Consider the following 22,585-nt stretch of genomic DNA (forward strand, 5'->3'; position numbering starts at 1 on the left):
GGCTTATCTAATGCTTAAATCTCACTGGACTGAGGTAAAAGTCATGGCAGTGCAAAAACCTCCTCAGATCTGACCGTCTGACCTCGCACCAGTTTGATGCGCGCAAAAAATCCCCAACCATTGTTCTTATCAATCTTACATCAGTTTAAAGAAACGACTCGTAAAAGCGACTCGTGTGGACTCGAGAATAAGTCCGATTCCAAATGTATTCGAGAACGAGTCGAGACCGATTAAAAATGCTCACGAGTCCATGACAAGACCAAGACCATTAAAATATGATCTTGAGACCGATTCAAGACCGAGTCAGAGTCTCGAGTACTACAACACCGGCAGGGTGTTCAAATACTTATTTTCCTCACTGTAAATACACAAAATGAAATTTTTAGCGATGTAATACGTGCTCTTTAAAATTTTGTGGAAATCAATTCCTGAACGAATTTAGATAAACCAACTCAAAAAATTGTACTACTCTGAACTTGTCGGGTTTTTGCATGTGTGCATTTATGTGCTTAAAAGGACTTTCATTCAGATGCAGATCTTTAAGTCTTCACGGTTTTTCCCCATTCACCATCTAAACATCTTCTCCTTCTTTCTCTTTCCACTGTCACCTGCATCCTCCCACCCGAGCTTTAGACGTTAGGTCATGGTTTTCTCTAAAGCTGCTTTAAAACAATTTGTGTTGTGAAATGAAATAATCTATTTTAGTATCTCAAGAGGTCATTCTTAAAAAAAGGAAGGAAGTCAAGTCTCTTCATTAGAAACTTGCTACTCTGACTTTCTGCTGCGAGCTTGATTACTGGAATACATTTTACTTTTGAAGATCTGAAAGGTGGGCAGCTTCTTTCCTGATGTATTGTCAGTGTCATGTGTCAGTGACATCATTCAAGCTCTTTAATACGTGGTGTCACATCTGATTCTGAGGTGTTGGACTGACTCATTAAAGGTAGGCTATGAATTAACTTCTATTTTTTATTGGAGCGGTTTACGATGATTAATTTAGAACTTGAATGATTCAAAAGTAAAATGTTGTGTCCAGTTTGCCTCAATGACAAACTATAAACTGCATATATGTGCTATATATTAAGTTAAATGGTGAGTTTGGAGAGATTGATTTACTCATTACATTACCAGGAAACAAATGCATCTTATCTAGGAATTTCAGATATGATTGTATTATTTTTTTGTGATCAGTATGACCAAATACAAAAAATCTTTAAATTGACAGTTTACAGTAAAATAAAGTAGGTTTTCATCTTAAACACACACCTGTGTTACTGTAATCCAGTGTTTCCCAATCCTGGTCCTCGAGCCCCCCTCCCAGAATGTTTTAGATGTCTCCTTATTTATAACATTTGATTTAACTCATCAGCCTGTTAGGGAGACATGTTAACCATTCTGGAAGAAGGACTATGAGTTGGATCAGGTGTTATAATAAATAAGGAGACACGTAAAACTTTCTGGACCTCGGGATAATATTATTGTTATCATTAAAAAAAATTGCTTTAAATAATCAATTTAACATTTGCATCACTGCATGCATACATAATTATATATATATAAAGACATCACACTTCAAATAGTAATAATAATAATAAATATGATTATTCGAAAAAATGTAATTTGCATGATAATGTCATTATTAAAATTGCCTAGTTTGCAGAATAGTTTTATATAACACCCTAAAGCTCATCTCGGTGTTTAGATGCTGTTAGATAAGATGCTGCTGGTTTTAATAGGAAAATAAGGCATGTGATCAGAAACCCACATTTCCTGTGTTATCACTGTGAATTAAATATCTTGTAAATGACAAATTGAAAATTAGCATATGTTTAAAAATACACACATGGAACAGAAGCAAGATAATGTTAACATGAATGACTGAAGCATCCTGAATGTCATCAGTAGAACAGAAAGGTGTTATCTGATGCTTTATACTGTAGATACAATCACCATCAGGAAGACCTAGACGTCAACAGCGCCTTCTCCAAGGTTCCTTTCTTTCTTAAAACCCAATTTAAAAGCATTTATTCCCTGAACCTGGAGTATTGCAACATGATGACCGTCCCTTTAAAAAAACATTTCTTTACATTTCTGATGTGCACTAGAAATTAGTTTGCTACATGATCTCATTTACATATACAGCACAACCTATATTATGTCCTTATTTACTGTTTTTGGGAAGGTATACTTGTAAAAACGACTTAAATGTCCAAATATAACCATGGCCCAGCCCCAGATTAAAAATAAACCCTGTCTGGGAAACTGCCACATAATGTTTAAGTAAGGTGTACGTCAGGTTATTTTAAGCATGCAGGTTAGTATATACATTTAATGTGTATCACCACGGAGGTGTGAGGTGCGGCATATCCTTCCTGTCTTGCTCTCTACATTATACCTATGCACACATATACAGTATACGTATTCACATAATCAACCCATTCCCATCAAATGCATACAAATAGAACGCAGTGTGAATATCGTGCAAGCAATACATACAACACAAATTCAAATTTTGCGTGCATATGATATGCCAGTCCTTCCTGTTCACTTACAGGGCCGTTGCACAAGATCTCGGGCCCTATGCATTGGCAGTCTTGATGGGCCCCCATGCCCCACCCCCATAATATAGTCCAGACTTTTTAAGGGCCCTCTCTTCCTTTGGGGCCCTGGTAATCAGTACTGGTTTTACCCCCAGTCCGACGCCCCTGTTCACTTATACGGTGCATCTTATCATGTCGTTTTATTTATTGGTTTCTCATGTGTTTTCTGTTTTTAAACCATTGTCTCTTGGGTTAGATTTCGGTTTTGGATGTCATTTAATATGTAGGTTTCTCCATGTTTTGTGTATTTTTAAACCATGGTCGCTTGGAGTTGGGGTTAGAATTGAGGTTTGGGTTAGGATGTCATTTTTATGTTACAAAGACTTGCTCCAAGCCCAAGCGACAATGGTAAAAAAAACTGAAAACAAATGAGAAACCAATAAATAAAACGACACGAAAGGATGCGCCATATAAGTGAACGGGAAGGGCTGGCATATTATATGCACGCAAAATTGGAATTTGGCGTATGTACGTACATTTGTATGCATTTCATGAGAATGGCTGCATATATACAGTATATGTATATACACATATAGCGGGGAAAATAAGTATTTTACACATCAGCATTTTTATCAGTAAGGGGATTTCTAAGTGGGCTATTGATACAATATTCCAACCAGATATAGCCATCAAGCTAAATATTAAATTCATACAAAGAAATCAGAACATTTAAGTATACAAGTTGAGTCATAATAAATAAAGTGAAATGACACGGGGAATAAGTGTGATGAAGAATGATTACAGCTTCTAGATGCCTCATGTATGGAGAGACCAATCGTCCACATTGCTCAGGAGTGATTCTGGCCCATTCCTCCACACAAATGGTCTTTAAATGTTGAAGATAACTGGGCCTCTTTTATGAACTTTGATCTTCAGTTCTCTTCATAGTTTTTGTATAGGATTTAGGTCAGGTGATTGACTGGCCACTTCATTGTTTCCTTGGCCTTGTGTTTGGGATCATTGTCTTGCTGAAATGTCCACCCTCTTTTCATTTTCAGCTTTCTGGTAGATGGCAGCAGATTTTTATCCAGAATGTCTTGGTACATTTTCCATTCATCCTGCCTTCAATAATATGAAATCTGCCAGTACCCCTTGCTGAAAAGCAGCCCCAAACCATGATGCTTCCACCCCCAAACTTAACTGTTGGTATGGTGTTCTTGGGGTGGTGGGCAGTGCCATTTCTTCTCCAAACATGGTGTGTAGAAAGTTCAATTTTGCTTTCATCTGAACATAGTCTCCCAATAATCCACAGGCTTCTCCAAATGCTCTTTCGCAAACTTTAACCGAGCCTCAACATGCTTTCTGTTCAGCAATGGAGTCCTGCATGGAGAGCGTGCATGGATGCCATGGCGGTTCAGTGCATTGCTTATAGTTTTCTTTGAAACAACAGTACCTGCTGAAGCAAGGTCTTCCTGAAGTTCTGCCTGAGTGGTTCTTGGCTCTGCTGATTATTCTTTGGACTCAAACAGGAATTTTACGTGGAGCACCTGATCGTGGCCAATTCATGGTGAAGTGATGCTCTTTCTATTTCTGGATAATGGCCCCCACAGTGCTCACAGAATCTTTCAGCATTCTTGAAATGCACCTATAACCATTCCCATCAAAATGCTTTTCAACGATAAGATTACGAAGATCTTGAGAGAGTTCTTTGCTTTTAGCCATCATGAAGTCTTTCCTGTGTGCCTCCTGGGTAATGAGAAGCCTTTATAGGCCATCAATTAGGACTAAAGCAGCTGATATCAATTAGTACTGATAGCGGGCAGGGTTTCTCTCTCAATACTGACAGATTTCAGGTGATCCCCTGGCCTTCTATGCCATTTGCACCTTGTTCTCTTCATATGTTCTATACTTATTCCCTGTGTCATTTCACTTTATTTATTATGACTCAACTTGTATACTTAAATGTTCTGATTTCTTTGTATGAATTCAATATTTGGTTTGATGGCTACATCTGGCGAAAACTTTGTGTCAATAGCCCACTTAGAAATCCCCTTACTGATTTCTCGGCTATATATACCGACGCATGCACGCACAGAGTAGATGTATACATATACATTATACAGGACTTATATCATATATCAGTAGATCATTAGATGGTCTTAAGATGCGACGTATTGTTTTTTGTGATGTTTATTTGTAAAAATGACTTAAATGTCCGAATATAACTAAGGCCTAATCCTGGATTAAAGGTGCTCTAAGCGAATTGAAGCGTTTTAGACCATAAAACATTTTTTGTTACATACCGGAAACATCTCCTCACTATCTGCTTGCTGCCTGTCCACTGATCAAACTGTAAAAAAACGCGATCTCTGTAGACAGCCCAGGCTTCACAAACGGCAATATCAACAAATGGCCAAACCTAGCAGCACAAAACAAAACAAAGTATTCCAGCCAATAAACGACAAGAAGGATTTGGGGGTGGGGGTTGGGCGCGTTCATGAAAGCACGGAAGGGAGGGGGAGGGGGAGGAGTTAGCTACGCTCTGTCTGTTTGAAAACAGTTCAAACATCAACAGGAAGTGACGTCGCACATTATTCGCTTAGAGCGCCTTTAAGCTAAACACTGTCTGGAAAACCGACCCAAAGAGTTTATATTAGTACCTCAGAGGTACATATTGGTACCAAGTATATACACATCTGTACCTAAATGGTACATATTAAGACCTGTTAAAGGGTACTGCCCCAGTAACAGCGTGGGATGGACGTTTTTGACATTTCTTTTGTGAAGTGCTGAAACCGTGCTGTCCTAGACTCTGAAAACACTTACTGTGTGTAAATAATAAGATGATGATGGGGTTTGCTGATGTTTTTTTGCTTCACTAAGCGTAATGAGATGTAAGAGGAAGTTTAAAAGTGCCTAACAATAACACAATCATTTGTTTCCTAGAAAGAATTTTCTACATAATCTGCGGCAATGACGTGGACAGTGACTCGCAGTAACATGGTGTTAGGAGTCTATGGATTCACTCTCATCACAGGTCTTCCTGCCAACCTCCTGGCTTTTTACACCTTCTTCCGGAAGATCCGCAAGAGGTCCACCCCTATGGATGTTTTCCTATTAAGTTTAACTATTTCAGACCTGGTTTTCCTATTCTTTTTGCCGTTTCGTATGATAGAGGCAGCAAAAATGAAGTGGACGCTGCCGTTCTTCCTCTGTCCGCTGACGGGTTTGGTTTTCTACGGCATCATCTGCAACAGCACGTTTCATTTGACGGCCATCAGCATCGAGCGCTACCTGGGTGTGGCCTTCCCCATAAAATACAAGTTAAAACGGAATTCCAGAAATGCAGTGTTTGCCGTCATCATATTCTGGATCTTGTCGATGGCACAATGCAGCATTGTCTATGTCATTCAATACTACGATCATTCAAACCCGAACATTACCGACCCATCTATGAGGAACACCTGCTATGTGGAATTCAGTAAAGAACAGCTGAGAATCCTCCTGCCGGTTCGTCTGCAACTTTTCGTCGTGTACTCCTGCATTCCTATCCCCATCTGCTGCTTTTGCTACTTCAGATGCATCCAGATCCTCACCAATCTACCCAACGTCAACTCCAAGAAGCGAATGAGGTCTATCGGGATGGCGCTGGGAACGCTGCTGATCTTTATTGCCTGCTTCATGCCCTTTAGCATATCCCATGTTGTGGGATTTGTTACAGGCCAAAGCCCCGAATGGAGGGAGTATGCGCTGCTTTTCTGCACGCTGAACGCATGTCTCGATCCTTTCATCTTCTACTTTTCTTCTTCAACGTTCAGAGAGATTTTCAAGAGCATCTTGCGAGAGCTGCTCAGGCGCATGGCCATGCTTGGCTGCCACTCAGTTCTCTACTGCCCCCTGTTAAGAGCTGGGACAACAGAGGAGAGAACACAGAGATCTTATGACAGTTCTCACTGATGATGATGTCACAAGACAAAATTTGCGGTGCTGGATGTGTTGAGTCCTGTGGCTGAGTATGAGAGATTGGAGAACCTCGGATTATTAGATGAGCATGAGTGTTATGCTTCTTTTTGCTTATGTTTAATATTTATATACAGTTTTTTATCATAGTCAACATTGTCAGTAGATGTAAATCAACGCCAATGCCAGTGTTATGAAACTCTTATGCACTGATCTGACCAAAGTTACATTCTTAGTATTCAGACCACAGAGATGCTCAAACAGATGCTGATTGCAAAACTTTGCACATTCTGATGTAACCCTGCCTGTGAAAACCCAGCTAAAGTCATAACTCCCTGTTTCTACAAAGAACCATTCTGTGAAATGATAACCTTGATATCTTTAATCAATGAAACTTTAGTCTGAATTGAACAGACAGGGTCTCATAGTTTAAATATTCACAAATGTATATGTACTTTATTTCTTGTTGTCTGTATATATTTTTATCATTTGCAATAAGTGTATCCTTTTATCAGCTCATTTGCATTTAAAGGACACACCCAAAATGGCACATTTTTGCTCACACAAGTGTCAATTTTAACATCTTATAATAAATTATCTTTATGATATTTTGAGCTAAAACTTCACATACACACGCTGGAGACACCAAAGATTTATTGTACATCTTTAAAAGTCTCATTATATTTAAGCTTTAAGCTACAATGCTGCAATGCACACTTTTTCTAACAGATATTATCAGACTTTTTTCTAACATATATTATCAGACTTTATCTAACAGATATTATCAAATTTATCTTAACAGATATTATCAGACTTTTTCTAACAGATATTATCAGACTTTATCTAACAGATATTATCAGACTTTATCCAACAGATATTATCAAATTTATCTTAACAGATATTATCAGACTTTTTCTAACATATATTATCAAATTTATCTAACAGATATTATCAGACTTTTTCTAACATATATTATCAGACTTTATCTAACAGATATTATCAGACTTTTCTAACATATATTATCAGACTTTGTCTAACATATATTATCAAATTTATCTAACAGATATTATCAGACTTTATCTAACAGATATTATCAGACTTTTTCTAACATATATTATCAGACTTTATCTAACAGATATTATCAGACTTTATCTAACAGATATTATCAGACTTCATCTAACAGATATTATCAGACTTTATCTAACATATATTATCAGACTTTATCTAACAGATATTATCAGACTTTATCTAACAGATATTATCAAATTTATCTTAACAGATATTATCAGACTTTTTCTAACATATATTATCAAATTTATCTAACAGATATTATCAGACTTTATCTAACATATATTATCAGACTTTTTCTAACATATATTATCAGACTTTTCCTAACATATATTATCAGACTTTATCTAACAGATATTACCAGACTTTTTCTAACATATATTATCAGACTTTATCTAACAGATATTATCAGACTTTTTCTAACAGATATTATCAGACCTTTTCTAACAGATATTATCAGACTTTATCTAACAGATATTATCAGACTTCATCTAACAGATATTATCAGACTTTATTTAACAAATATTATCAGACTTTATCTAACAGATATTATCAGACTTCATCTAACAGATAAGTCTGATACTATATGTTCATCTAAGTCTGATAATATATGTTCATCTAAGTCTGATAATGTATGTTAGAAAAAGTCTGATACTTTTTCTAACATATAATATCAGACTTTTTCTAACATATATTATCAGACTTTATCTAACAGATATTATCAGACTTTTTATAACATATTATCAAATTTATCTAACAGATATTATCAGACTTTATCTAACAGATATTATCAAATTTATCTAACAGATATTATCAGACTTTATCTAACAGATAATATCAGACTTTATCTAACAGATATTATCAAATTTATCTTAACAGATATTATCAGACTTTTCTATCATATATTATCAGACTTTATCTAACAGATATTATCAGACTTTATCTACCAGATATTATCAGACTTTATCTAACAGATATTATCAGACTTTATCTAACAGATATTATCAAATTTATCTTAACAGATATTATCAGACTTTTCTATCATATATTATCAGACTTTATCTACATATATTATAAGACTTTTTCTAACATATATTATCAAATTTATCTAACAGATATTATCAGACTTTATCTAACAGATATTATCAAATTTATCTAACAGATATTATCAGACTTTATCTAACAGATATTATCAGACTTTATCTAACAGATATTATCAGACTTTATCTAACATATATTATCAAATTTATCTTAACAGATATTATCAGACTTTTCTATCATATATTATCAGACTTTTTCTAACAGATATTATCAGACTTTATCTAACAGATATTATCAAATGTATCTTAACAGATATTATCAGACTTTTTCTAACAGATATTATCAGACTTTATCTAACATTATCTGTATCTGCTATAAATGTAATCATGTGTAATATTTCTTTGTTAATTTCCTTTTTTTTATTAATAAAGGAAAACTGTATGACTCATATCTTCTTACAGTCATTTTTATTTCATTAATTGACATTTACCCTTCAGATCAAGTCTAATGTAGTGAAATCTGATAGTGATCTGTTGTATGAAGTATTCACACTTCAGTTTTACACTGTGGTTGTTATTTGAATCTGCAGCAGGTTTCTCTTCCTTCTTTAAGAGGATGATTTCCATTGACCATCATGATTTTAAGTGTTAAGAAAGATCTTTGAACACACGTTGTTCCAGGTGATGTGTTATATGACACGTGTACAGTAGTGACTTTTGGACAAAAGTGTCTTGTTATGAATGGCTCTTATGATCTGAAGCACAGCCCATGTCCGGTGCACATTTGGAACAACAACAGAGAGATATCAAATGATGTAACCTAATGCAATAAACCCAAAGTATTGTTTAAGTGGTGTGCGCTCTGGAGTTTTCCTGCAATGTTTATCTGAACAGTTATGTCTTTAATATTGTAACCCTGGTGATATGTAGGACTGTGATGTGATGAGCTCATTAGTCTGACAACGGCACCTACTTCAATGGCATGGCCACATAATTCGGTGTAACACCCGCACTCATTCCTGTTCACAATTCAGAGTTTAATAAATAAATTATAAGTCATGCCTGCCCACTCTTAATCAACGTCTTAACAAATTTGGCTTGTTGCTCGTACAAATCAGCCAAACTATAGAAATGAGTCACAGAAATTAAATTAGTATATAGAAGAGTCTGGGTTGAAAGATGATGGGAAGCCAGAAGAAGCCTTACTGCTGTTGGACAACGGCTGCTTAACACTATATACAGTTTGAATAATGATTGAACCATAGGTGTCATTTACACTGGGGACGCTGGGGACATGTCCCCACCACTTTTTGAAATTGCTGATTTTGTCCCCACCACTTTTTGAAAGCATTTGGTTAAAATATTCTGAAAAATCTAACAATACCTGTGCAACTTACACTGCAAAAATGACTTTCTTACTTAGTATTTTTGTCTTGTTGTTAGTAGAAATATCTAAAAATTCTTAAATTAAGATGCTTTTTCTTGATGAGCAAAATGACCTAAGAAAATAAGTGTAGTTTTTAGACAAAAAATATACAATTTAAGTGATTTTGTGCATAAAATAAGCAAACAAATCTGCCAATGGGGTAAGCAATTTGTTCTTGAATTTTTCTTGAATTTAATGTCTAAGAAAAAAGTTCAAGGTTTCTTTTATTACCCCATTGGCAGATTTTTTCGCTTGTTTTATGCACATTTGGTATTTTTGGTCTAAAAACTAGACTTATTTTCTGAGGTCATTTTGCTTATCAAGAGAAAGCATCTTAATTTAAGAATTTTCTGATATTTTTTACTGAAAACAAGACAAAATACAAAGAACATTTTTACTTGAAAATCATTTTTTGCGTCACATATGTTGTGGTGTGTGCTTATAGTGTGTTTTCTTTTACATATGTTATGAATTTCATTGTAATCATTGACTTAACGTGCTGCTGTTATCTACAGTATGGTGCTTTGGGACTGTTCGGTTCAGCTGGTGTTGCAGGGACTGTTACATGTGCAGTCGACATTGTTGAGGGTTTTGAGTTTTTTTGTGTTGTTGATCGGCCTACACTATGCCCATTTTGATGTGTCGTTATTCAATATTTTTCCCATCCTGCTGTAATGGTTTTTCATCTAATCTTTTGTCCCCACCACTTTTTAACACAAACTGACGCCCCTGGATTAAACAATAACCTAAACGCCTCAATTACAGCGAGAACGCCATTTCTGTGCGATACGTTTACTGTATATGTGTTTTGGTCATACCCCAAGAGTTTACTATACTGTATAAAAGGCCAAAGCGGACATTACAGATTTGCTATTTCTGTATTAGTTGTGCCATGCACGGTTGTCTTAAATATGACGACGTGTTTTACTGACCTACTTCCACCTAAAGACTTGTATGCAGAACATAACACGGTTACCAGAGTCTACAAGAGCCTTTTTTGTATTTCCTGTGGAGGCGTCGTGTGAAAATAGTTGACTTTTTATAATTGCAGACATCTGCAGGATATTCTGTTTGCAGCACTGTAAAAATACTTTGCTGCCTTAAATTTTTTTTAAATCAACTCAGATTAACAAGTCATGTCAACTTACTATTATTTATCTAGAGATGAGATGAGTTGTTACAACTTATAAAATGAAGTTTACTTTTTTCACCTATATTTTATAAGTTATAACAACTCACCTGTAGTTATAACAACTCATCTCAAGATAAATAATAGTAAGTTGAAATGACGTGTAAATCTAAGTTGATTCAACAAAATATTTTAAGGCAGCAAAGTATTTTTTACAGTGTGCATATCTGGATCAGCTTGAAACATTAATTTTATTTGCATTCTTTCAAACATTTCTGCACTCTCATGCTTTTGTGATATCAAGAAGGATTGGATAGGATTTTATATGAAGAAGCAGTGCTTCATATTTCACTAAAGTCAGTGGTTCTTATTTCTGTCACATTTTGCCATCAAATAACGGTAATACACAATAATGCAAAAGTCATTTAATTCAACGATGATATGTTTAAAAATTCTCATCAGCTGCATTGGCTCTGCAACATGCAAAATTATTATGACAGAGGCTGAAGAGGAAAACTGACAAAAACTGGTTATACATAACCAAAGAAGTTTATGATCAGAATAAAAATAACTGGGCATTACCAGGTGTTGCTTTTGATTTGATTCATTCTGTGATGAAAACATATTCTTGTACCAGACAGTTATGGCTCTTTAACTACAAAGACTGGGTTTCCGTCAAAACGTAAAATGAATCAAACTGCGAATTAGCATTTCCATCAAGTTGTTTAAGGTGAATGATGGTGGTATTGGTAACCTAACCAACAGTAAACAAAACAAGACACCCTTGGAAAATGGAGACAGGACTGCATTTTGTCACTATGGGGCAAGTTATTAATTTATTAGCAGTGCAGCTTGTAATTGACAAACTAACACTCAAAAAAATGATTCAAGCCCTTCTTAGAAAGGACACATTCAAATTGTGTTCAATTAATTTAAAATATCTAATTAAGAGCAAAAGTATGTGTATGTGTGTATATATATATATATATATATATATATATTTAATTACTTTAGTCTAACACAAAATCTTTATGTACTATAGTTTATTGATTTCCTTTTAATTGTCTAATTTACTTAAACGAAACAAGTTAATACAACACAATTTTTTTATGTCAACCTAATTTTATCATTTTCAATCCACTTAAATTTATGTTGGGACCACATTAATGATTTTTGTAGTACTAACTTGGGTGTGGATCTATTTTTTTCCAGCATGCTTTGCATGCAACTGCCATTGGAGAGTCATTTTTAAAATTTAGTGTTATTTTATGCATTTTTAGGTAGAGAAAGACTTTATAATGTTTAATGTTCATTTATCTTATTAATTTATTAGAGTTTGTGTTATGAAGAGTGGCGCTTGTGGTTAAGTTGTGGATGTGATGTACAGTACTTCTCTCAATGAGCATTTACTGTGTTAAAGGGATAGTTCGACCAAAAATGATATTAAACCCATGATTTACTCACCCCCATGCTGTCCGAGTTGCATATGTCCATCGTTTTTCAGACAAACACATTTTCGGATATTTTAGAAAATGTTTTAGATCTTTCAGTTGATTAAATGTGATGTTACGGGGTCCACCCATAGTCCACGAACTTCAAGTCCAAAAAAAGTGTGTCCATCCTTCACAAAATAAATCCAAACGGCTCCAGGATGATAAACAAAGGTCTTCTGAGGGTAATCCGTGCGGTGTTGTTGTAGAAATATCCATATTTAAAACTTTATTAACAAAAATAAATACCTTCCGGTAGCGCCACCATCTTAGACTCCTCTGTATTCAGGAGAGAGTATTAGCGTAGTGTACGCACTTTTCTTAGTGACGTATGACAAATTCGGAGGGCGGGGGCACAGAGCAGCAGCAGAGTAGCCTCCGTAGGCTGTGTAAGCTCTCATCCTGAATGTGACGCGACAAAGATGGCGGCGCTACCGGAAGGTATTTATTTTCGTTAATAAATCAGATTGTTTATGATGAAATAGAACGCTTTTGACTGAAATTTCGACATATGATGCTGGCCCGAGAATTTTCAGGTGTTTATTGTATCACCTCCCACCTCTATAATGGCTTTATAGGTGCACAGGAACAATCCTTCCTAAAATGCATTAAACTTTTGTTTACAAAGACTTGAAACTCACTGAGTTGTCAGAGGTGTTCACTGGTATGCTCACACAAAATTCGCTGCAAAAGACGCATTCCAACAGGTTTTATCGTAGTTTTATCCAACTCCATTGACTTGTATTAGATGTGCTGTGAGGTAGAGGTCTTCACGGGTCCACTTAGATCCGAAAACCCGAGGTCCGACCCGAGACCCGATCGGGTTCGGGTCAAAAAGTTTCACATGTGCCTCGAACACGGGTCGGGTCCAATAATAGCGGCATCGGGTCTCGGGTAATTTAAAAATGAATGTGTTTTTTCTGAACGGACCCGAGAAGACACGAACACCTCGCCTGTGTGCGTCAATGTCCTTTTCAAACCTCTCATCTGTTTGCCAAAAGCGCTTGCGACATTGTGTGGTTGTCAGAAGGTTCATTTTTCGTTGAGACAAACATGTCAGTCAATTATAAATGTACATTTTAGCGGTTACGTTGGTGTCGTCGTCAGATAACAAAGTAAAACGAATGGAGCAGCTCGCCAAATTGGTTGCAAGGCCACCGGAGTTTCTTTCTGTCTGACTGCTGCGCGTGGGTCTGCAGAATGCACACACGTCAGTGCCGTTTACATTCGGTTCCAGTCGGGTTAAAAAAAAATTCACTAGTTCGGGTCGGGACTCGGGTCTAATTTTCTCGGGTTTGTCTCGGGTCGGGTCTTTCTTTAAATTTTTTTTATTTATGCACGTCGGGTTCGGGTATGAAGTGATTCGGGTCATTTCGGGTCGGGTACATTTCTTTGGACCCGAGAAGACCTCTACTGTGAGGTACGGTACTCCGCGCCGGGAACTTTGTTTCTATTCTTGCAATTGGCAAAGGCGGATTATCGCCACCAACTGGGCTGGAGTGTTAATTTTTCAAGCTCTCAATGGAAGAATATACGAGTGCAGGGACGTGCACAGGAATTTTTAGGGGCAGTTGCCTTGACCTAAATAAAGGGCACCCCCCCAATTTTTTTTTTAAAACTCACGACCTATATGAAGGACTGAGAATAACAGGGTCTTTATTAAAATCAGCAAACATGTTTGCCTAATGCCTACCAAAAAAATTGTAGCCTAGGCTGCTTGTCTCCAAGCTGTAGCTAGCTGCTATCTGTCTGATTATTTAGGCTTAAACGTGGCAAACTCAGCCTAGATTCATGAGGATTTTAACAGAGGTGGAAAGAGTAGCCAAAAACTTTACTCAAGTAAAAGTACAAGTAACTAAATAAATAATTACTCAAGTAGAAGTAAAAAGTAGGCAAAGAAAATAATACTCAAGAAGCGAGTGACTAGTTACTCATGAAAAAATAAATCTAGATATACACGAGCAAACACACACACACACATACACACAATACAGTGCCCTCCATAAGTATCAGAACTGTAAAGACAAGATTTTTCTGTTTGCTGTGGAGACCAGAAATTGGTAAGATAAATATCAGTATGTCAGAAGTTTAGAATGTCACATTTTATTAACCTTTGTTTATGTTTCAACACATACATGCTTTAACAACAAGGAGCAACAGCATTAAATGCTGACTTATGTGTGTTGTACACAAATGCACATAAGTGAATCAAACTGATCCTACACATTTTATGCTTTTCATCTGTAAACAATCAGGACACAGCTAAGTGACCATTAAAAAAAAATAATGTGACAGATTCTTTACTTTTGCCTCATGTTCATCTTTTAATGTTTAGACATTTCTTGACTACACAACAAACAGAAGAATACTTATGAAGGGCATTTCTACAGTATGTGTAAAACTGCAACGTACACAAACAGTACAGAAAAAAAGAATACAAACACAGAATAGACAAGCATTTCAAATTAACAAATTAACTCTAGGCTCAATGTTGATGTAGCTTATAGCTGAAATATCAGACAAGTAAACTGACAACAGTTTTGCATATGTATAAAGTTAGAAATCTCCTAAGATGGTCTGAGGACATTGACAGTTTACACTTACATAAAAATGATTTAGACAAAACTCATGTTTTCTTACGTTGTCATGTCACGTGTGTTTTGTGAGAATCACTTACATCATATAGTACAATACAGCGAATCAGATGTCAATCATCGATGGATTTTCTTCAATCTGTGCTACAATGCTTCTGGAGGTTGCACGCGTTTAACTGTGTCTGACGACGAACAGGTCGCGTGTATGTAATGGCGGGTACATATGTGAAGTTTTGCTTTTAGTTAAAAGATTGGTAAATTCATTTCCACGTCACCCAACACTGGTTATATTCTGCGAGCTTATAGGTTACGAGTAAAACAGCTTCGAACGATTCCGTTTTTGCAGCGATCTGAACAATTCATTCAAACTGATTTGCGAACCAATTTAAAACGTTTGGCCCATTCGCTTTGTAAAGAAACGACTCAAAAGACTCGTTTATTTGCAACACTTTGTAAGGAATCGACTCAAACGAGTCATTAATTCGCGAAAATACGCCAGAAACACAAGATAGCAATTTAAAAATAAAATACAAATTTCGTAATTAATTAAAATACAGTAACGAAGGATCGCTGCATAGTGTAAATAAAGTAAAAGTACAATTTATTTTTTTCCACCTCGGAAGGGCAACTTGAGTCGAGAAGGGCATATGGGCAGTTGCCCGGGCAACCTGAGCAACCGCCCTGTGCACGTCCCTGTACGAGTGTGAGGCGTTTGGAAAAATAGGTCCACAAGTTTACAACGAATGCTAAACACCTGTTGGAAAGCATCTTTTGCAGCGATTTTTGTGTGAGCATATCAGTGAACACCCCGAACACTCGTTGAGTTTCATGTCTTTGCAAAAGTTTAATGCATTTTAGGAAGGATTGTTCCTGTGCACCTATAAAGCCATTGTAGAGGTGGGAGGTGAAACAACAAACACCCGAAAATTCTCGGGGCAGCCGCAAATGTCGAAATTTCAGTCAAAACCATTCTATTTCATCATAAACAATCTGAAAACAGGGCTTTAAGTGTAAAATACCGAACTTGTCCTTTAAACAAACAGGCCCCTACCCCAGTAGAATCTGGACCTGCTTTTGATAGATCCGCCCCACACATACGCAACCCAGGTAATGATGTCATTAGTAGACACGCCCCTTACTGCTGATTGGCTACAAGTGTGTTTTAGTACTCGACTCCCTTTTCCAAAGTGTTTTTCAAAAATCATGCACCCCGCCTTTCGAATCATAATGACGGAAACACAGCAGAGCATAAAAACATTTGAAGGATGTCGAATGTTTCCTGATATTTGCACCAGCAATATTTTGATATATTATCTGCCTAAACTCTGTCTAAATATTGCAACATGTTTCAAACACATTATCTTTATTGTCAGAAAGGGTTTTTTTTGTGTGTATTTGAATCCAAAGCAGGGGGAAACTGCTTTTGTCAGGTTGTGTTGTGGTTGAACTCTCTCAGTATAGCTACCGAAGAAACCTCCACATTAAAGATAATGACTCATAATTCACTCGGTACTGGGACAGCTGCCATCTCCATATACAACAGAAGTTCCTTTGTTTCACCCTTAATATCTCCTTATTTAACTTTGTTATTCAGTTAAAGTAGTAATATCTAAACATGCAATCTTTAAAAAAATTTTAGATTGACAGATTAACACACACCTACTTCTACATAATGTGTAAATGTGTGATGATTCTCTCAAACCTGGAAACAAACCAGCAGAGGTTATTTCCAGACAACTTCTTGACATCTCACCCGGGCCTCACGTCCTGTTCTGCAATGTTTTTTTATAGCAAACATATCCTGTTTTTGCCTGTTACCTTCTGATAAACTGATAAAAAGATTTTTAAATTGTTGTTTATCCTGTAGTGTTCCAGTATCGTAATTGGCGAATATAATGTGATTCAACTCCCAGAGAACAAACAAATATTGATAAAAACTGTAACTTGAATGAACTGGTAATCAGTTTGGATCACACAGAAATGCATGGGGTGTGCAGTATGCATTATACAGATTGACAATGATCATGTTTATATTTATTTATACCACAGGACTGTTTAATGCTCTGTTCTGATTGGTTAAGAAATGTTCCATGTGTATGCATTATTTTTGATAAACCCACACCTATCCGGTCAAATGTCTTAATAACCACCGAGCAATGTTTGTGGTAAACAGTCAGCTAAACAATTTATTAAACAACAGGAGAAACCTTTGAACATGTATTTTAACTGTAGTTAACAGTACAACTTTTTTAATTGTATCTTTTTGTGAAGTGACCTTGGGTTCTTGAAAGGCGCTATAAAAATAAACATATTATTATTATTAATCTCTCTCTCTCTCTCTCTCTCTCTCTCTACACACACACACATACACTCTTAGAACGGATGTGTTTAAAACAACACATTAGTGTTGATTCTGGGACAACACACTAAATGCTTTGTCCCAGAATCCACCCATCTCTGTGTTATTATTGAAGCAACACATTTTGTGTTCCTTTTAACAGAACTTGTTGATTTTGTGTTAAAATAAAACACAGAAAATTAAAAGCTTAACACAAAAAGATATGTGTAAAAAATGTGTAGAGTGCAACTTTCCCTGCCCTAAAACTAGCAACTCTATCAAACTATCAAAACATATTTCAGATTCAGAAATATAATTTATTTCGAAAAAAATGCAAAAAAAATAAATAAAAGACACTTTGGGAAGTTATTTTATTCAGCGGTTTTGCGGCATCGGTCGTCACTAGTTGCTGCGTTCAATACCCACAAATACCCATAGTAACTCGACAGGAAGTAGGTGGCAAACTGCAGTGCCCTTTACCCACACTAAACCCACATCTCGAATAACGCTTCGGAGCATATGAAACTTTTAATTGTAGCCTACGTTAATTGTAGATAATAAATGGATATCACATTCTTTGGTAGTAAAACGGAAAGTTTTACACATTTCATTAATGCAAACATTGTTACGTTTACAACATCTGCAACTGCTTTTTTCACATAATTAAAAACAACATTAATTGTCATTTTTTCAGGGACTACTAAAATAAACAATAAACTTTAATAAAGCTGCACGCACAAAATAAAGTTTTAGCAGACGCTTTTGTACAAGTGAGGTAAACAATAGAAGCAATTATGGCAACACAAGAACAGCAATAAATAAGTGCACTGGAAATAGTCTCATCAAGTCCAACACAATCGTTTATGTGTTCATTTCATTTAAAGAAAACGCACAAATATATTTTTTAAGTATCCTTAATAAAAAAAGGAATCCTTTCTTAACATTTTTACAGTACAGGGTATCCCAGAAATGCATGTTTGAGCTGCTTTAATTAAAAAACTTTTAAACTCATTTTAACATATTTCATTGTTTTGTTTTTGTTTTTTGTAAGGTCTGTTTGTAAAAAAACATCTTAAATTACTTAAAAAGGCCTATACTGCCCTACAAAGCCAAAGCGCAGTAACTACGCATTTGGTCAAAAATGAGTTAAGGGTTAAAATGGGCTTTGTGAGATCAGGGCTGCGTTCAGCCCCGACAAAACGTTGCACAACGTTTATTAAACTGAAACGGTGATGCATTGAACACCCTGTTGTGATGACGCAAGATTTGCAACTACGGTAGCTGAGAGGCCAATCTTTGTGTTCTTTTTTAAATGTCTCTAAAGCCTGATGAAATCGTTATAAATGTGTGTTTATTACTGTAAAATACCCTCAATGTTTCAGTCACTGACCTTGCTGTCCAGAATGAAAGACAACATTCCAACTTGAACCCATTGAGCGAGCTGTCTCTTTACTATCGCGTGGTTTTATACATCTTGCCGCTGATTGGACCGACATTTCTGACACACCCACCAAACAAGAGAAAACGCTTCTAAAACCTGTTGCATTCCGTTGCACACCGTTTCCAGGAAACATGTCGTTCAACCCGGAAATCGTAGCAAAACGTTGCGCACCGGTGTGAGATTGAACGTGCCCCTGTTGTGTCTTGTGACAAAGTCTCCTGGTTCAATTTTGTCCAATTTCAGAGAAATGTTTGTGCCAAAATTGTTGCATGTTTGACTGGCTGGTGTAAAAAACTTTAAGGGCATTTTTCTCGGTTTCAGTGTTTGCGTAGTTACTGCACTTAGCTTTTGGAGGGCAGTATAGTAGTCCTGGGTTAACCTAAACCCTGTCTGGGAAAATACTCCTTAGTGCAGTGTTTTTTTATTAAGGCTACTTAAAATATATATTTGTAAGTGTGTATATCTTAGTATATCTTAGTGTCCCATCAGGTAAAGCTACATGCACGCTTAAGATGGATCTTCACGCCCACTTGAACAAAATAGCCTACAGGAAATAACTCATTTAAGTAGTCAAGTGGTCAAATGCAAAGACCGCAAGTGTAGGCAGCTGAGCGCGAGCGTCTGTGCTTCAAGTCACCCGGACGTGCACAGTTTCATATCCAATTTAGAAAATCATAGAAGGTATTTTCGCTTTTGTTTTCATTTTCTCTTTTTTTTCTATCATATATTTGAGACTTTATCTGCTTCACGAAAATATTAACCATAATGTGACATTTAAAGATTTAAGCAGCATGTGTATAAACGCACGCGCACTGTGGACATGGATGATGTCAAATTTATTTTGGTGCTGCTGCTGCTACCTGCAGAGCAGTTAAAGTGATGTGGTAAGTTTGATGTTTTCGTTCCAGACCTATTCAAATAAATCAAATTAGGAAGCACGTGGAAAGTTCACAGATTGCATTGGCAATGAATAAAATGAAATGATCCCATACAAAAACACTACAAAGTGTTTACTGGCTTTTGCTAATTCAGGTGCATACCGCCATCTACTGTACAGGGATGTGCAACTTCAGGGCTTCATGCACTTATCATATGAAAAAATCTTAGAAATAATCATACTAATACCGTGCTCTTACCCTGTGTCTTTAAGAAACTTGAATATAACTTTACTACATTCCATCATGTTCTCATCTGCCCCCAAAATCCAACTCGTATATCTTATTTTGTGCATAATATAACATCTTGCCAAATGAAATGAAATACAGTTAAAAATTTGCCTGTTGGCTAACACTGGCACATTTACAGAAATGTTTATTAATGTGCACTGTCCTAAATTAATAAATCAAATGATATGCTCCACATTTTCTGTAACATTACACTCATCAAATTTTACCATTAAACATAGGGTTGACTTTAAACCCAAAAAGTCCAAGTCCAAGCATTAATCTTAATAAAATCACTTTTTATCTTGAGCAATTCCCTTTAAAGAACATGACATTAATTGAATATTGTATATTTATATATATATATATATATATATATATATATATGGATATTGTAATAATATCACCCTTGGTTATTTATGTTCTATTTTTCTTGCCATGATTCTCTTACTTTTGTCTTAATTAATGATAATAAGCTGTAAAATAAGCCCTTTTTTTTTAAAAAAAAGTGGAGTGTCCCTTTAAGTACTTTAATACACTTAATTTCAATCTATTTAACATGTGTCCTCCAGAGATATTTCTTATCAAACCATAATCCTAAATATTTGAACTTTGTTAATCTTTCCATAATTTAAGCTGTATATTTCACTAAAAAAAAAATTTTTATTCAATTGACTCAATTTTTTAAGGTAAATGGCCGCAGTCAATTTATTTAAGCTACATTAAAAAAAATTAAAAATAAATAAATTCGTAAATTGAATAAATACTTTTTTAGTGATCCTAACTTTCTTTACCTGGCAAAAAGCATATAGCCTAACACTGTAAAAAAAAAATCCGGAGAAATTGCAGCTGGGTTGCCGGTAATTTACCGTAGATTTAAATTTATGTTATTTACTGGCAACATTTTGTTCAAAGTTAAATAAACATTTACCATTTACAAGTCTTTGTCTTTACAGAGTAAAACTAAAAAAACAGCATCAAGCAAAACATTCTGGGAAACAAAATCTGAAGCAAAAAACAGAAAAAGGTTGATGATGATTTCTGGTTCCCAGAATGCTTTGCATGAGGCTGTTATTGTATAGTTTTATTCTGTAAAGATAAAGACTTGTTAATATTTAAAATTTATTTAACTTTGAACAAACTCTTGCCAGTAAATAACATAAATTTAAATCTACGGTAAATTACCGGCAACCCAGCTGCAACAACATTGTAATTTCTACGAAATTTTTTACAGTGATTTACCAATTCACATCTTAAATCCCCAGTCATATGTCCATCTTTCCATTTTTATTATAACTTTCTGAATATTATAAATCATATGTCTCATATTTTCCCTCTTTTCCATAACCCCATCATCTGTGTATATGCTCATGCCTGTACCAACATTTTCGAAAATGTCATTTATCATAATGTTAAACAGCATTGGACTAATAGCACTGCCTTGTGGAATACCATTTACCATATTAACATCATTTGAAAAATCATCTCCAACTTTAATATGAAATCTGATAAGAAGTCTAAAATCTGATTATACATCCTTCCGCCAATACCCATATTATGTATTTTAATCAGTAGTCCTTCTCTCCACATTGAGACATGTGCTTTATCAAAGTATACTATAACCATGATCTCTTTCACAGCAGTTCTCCCTTACTCTGCTCTCCTTTGAACTCCCTGGGCTATAGCGCCACCATGCGGCAACATCAATAATGATGCATTTCATTAATGCAGGATTTACTCACATATAAATGTTATTGAGTTTTTTATCTCGTTACACATATAACCAGCTGATTAAATCATGATTCATGCATATTTCTAAAACTCATACACCATCTAGTGAGTCTGCAAACAAATACAAGAATCTTAAAAAATCAGTAAAAGAATCAATATAAAATCTAGCACCATCTTGTGACAAGATAGTGTTAGATTAACCCTAAATGGTGCAAGAACTCCCTTCTGGTCAACTCATTGCGTATTGAAGTTTGCGACTGCAAAGTGAAGACCATTTTATTTACCAAAGAAATTCACAACTGTTCTCGTCTTCAGAATGTAGATCCCCCCAGCACTAATACTAAAGGAGGCACTTTATTTGAACTACTGGGATGTAAGCGAGCTACAGAATGCTCACCCTAACTTATCGCTTGAGATTTCAATCATGCAAATCTCAAATCGGTGCTTCCAAGACCTTTAGAAAGAGAGTTATGACTATAAACATTACATATAGACGCCTCATAGACTGACATCAGACAAAGTAGATATTAAATTTTTGAGATAAAGCCACTAGTATTGGAGTTATGAACAGTGTGACAACTTACCCCGCTCCCCTCTTCTGTGATCGTACTTAATAACTTGTATGGGTTAGGGTTAGTAATTACACAATAATGGATGAATCTGCA

General features: G+C 35.7%; 1 protein-coding gene across 1 annotated transcript; it reads left to right on the forward strand.

The window, feature by feature from the left end:
- The first annotated feature begins 834 nt into the window (after positions 1–834).
- LOC135717741 (free fatty acid receptor 3-like) lies at positions 835–7,430 on the forward strand. Its single transcript, XM_065239922.2, has 2 exons — positions 835–943; positions 5,487–7,430. The coding sequence occupies exon 2, from the start codon at positions 5,514–5,516 to the stop codon at positions 6,495–6,497; it is 984 nt and encodes a 327-aa protein (XP_065095994.1). The 5' UTR covers positions 835–943; positions 5,487–5,513; the 3' UTR covers positions 6,498–7,430.
- Positions 7,431–22,585: the final 15,155 nt, after the last annotated feature.

This window comes from Paramisgurnus dabryanus, chromosome 13 (assembly GCF_030506205.2).
Source record: "Paramisgurnus dabryanus chromosome 13, PD_genome_1.1, whole genome shotgun sequence".
In the NCBI taxonomy this organism is placed as follows: Eukaryota; Metazoa; Chordata; class Actinopteri; order Cypriniformes; family Cobitidae; genus Paramisgurnus; species Paramisgurnus dabryanus.

Bases quoted from the DNA above. Each gene is read 5' to 3' on its own strand.
- LOC135717741 (XM_065239922.2), top strand. From the start codon at position 5,514: ATGACGTGGACAGTGACTCGCAGTAACATGGTGTTAGGAGTCTATGGA.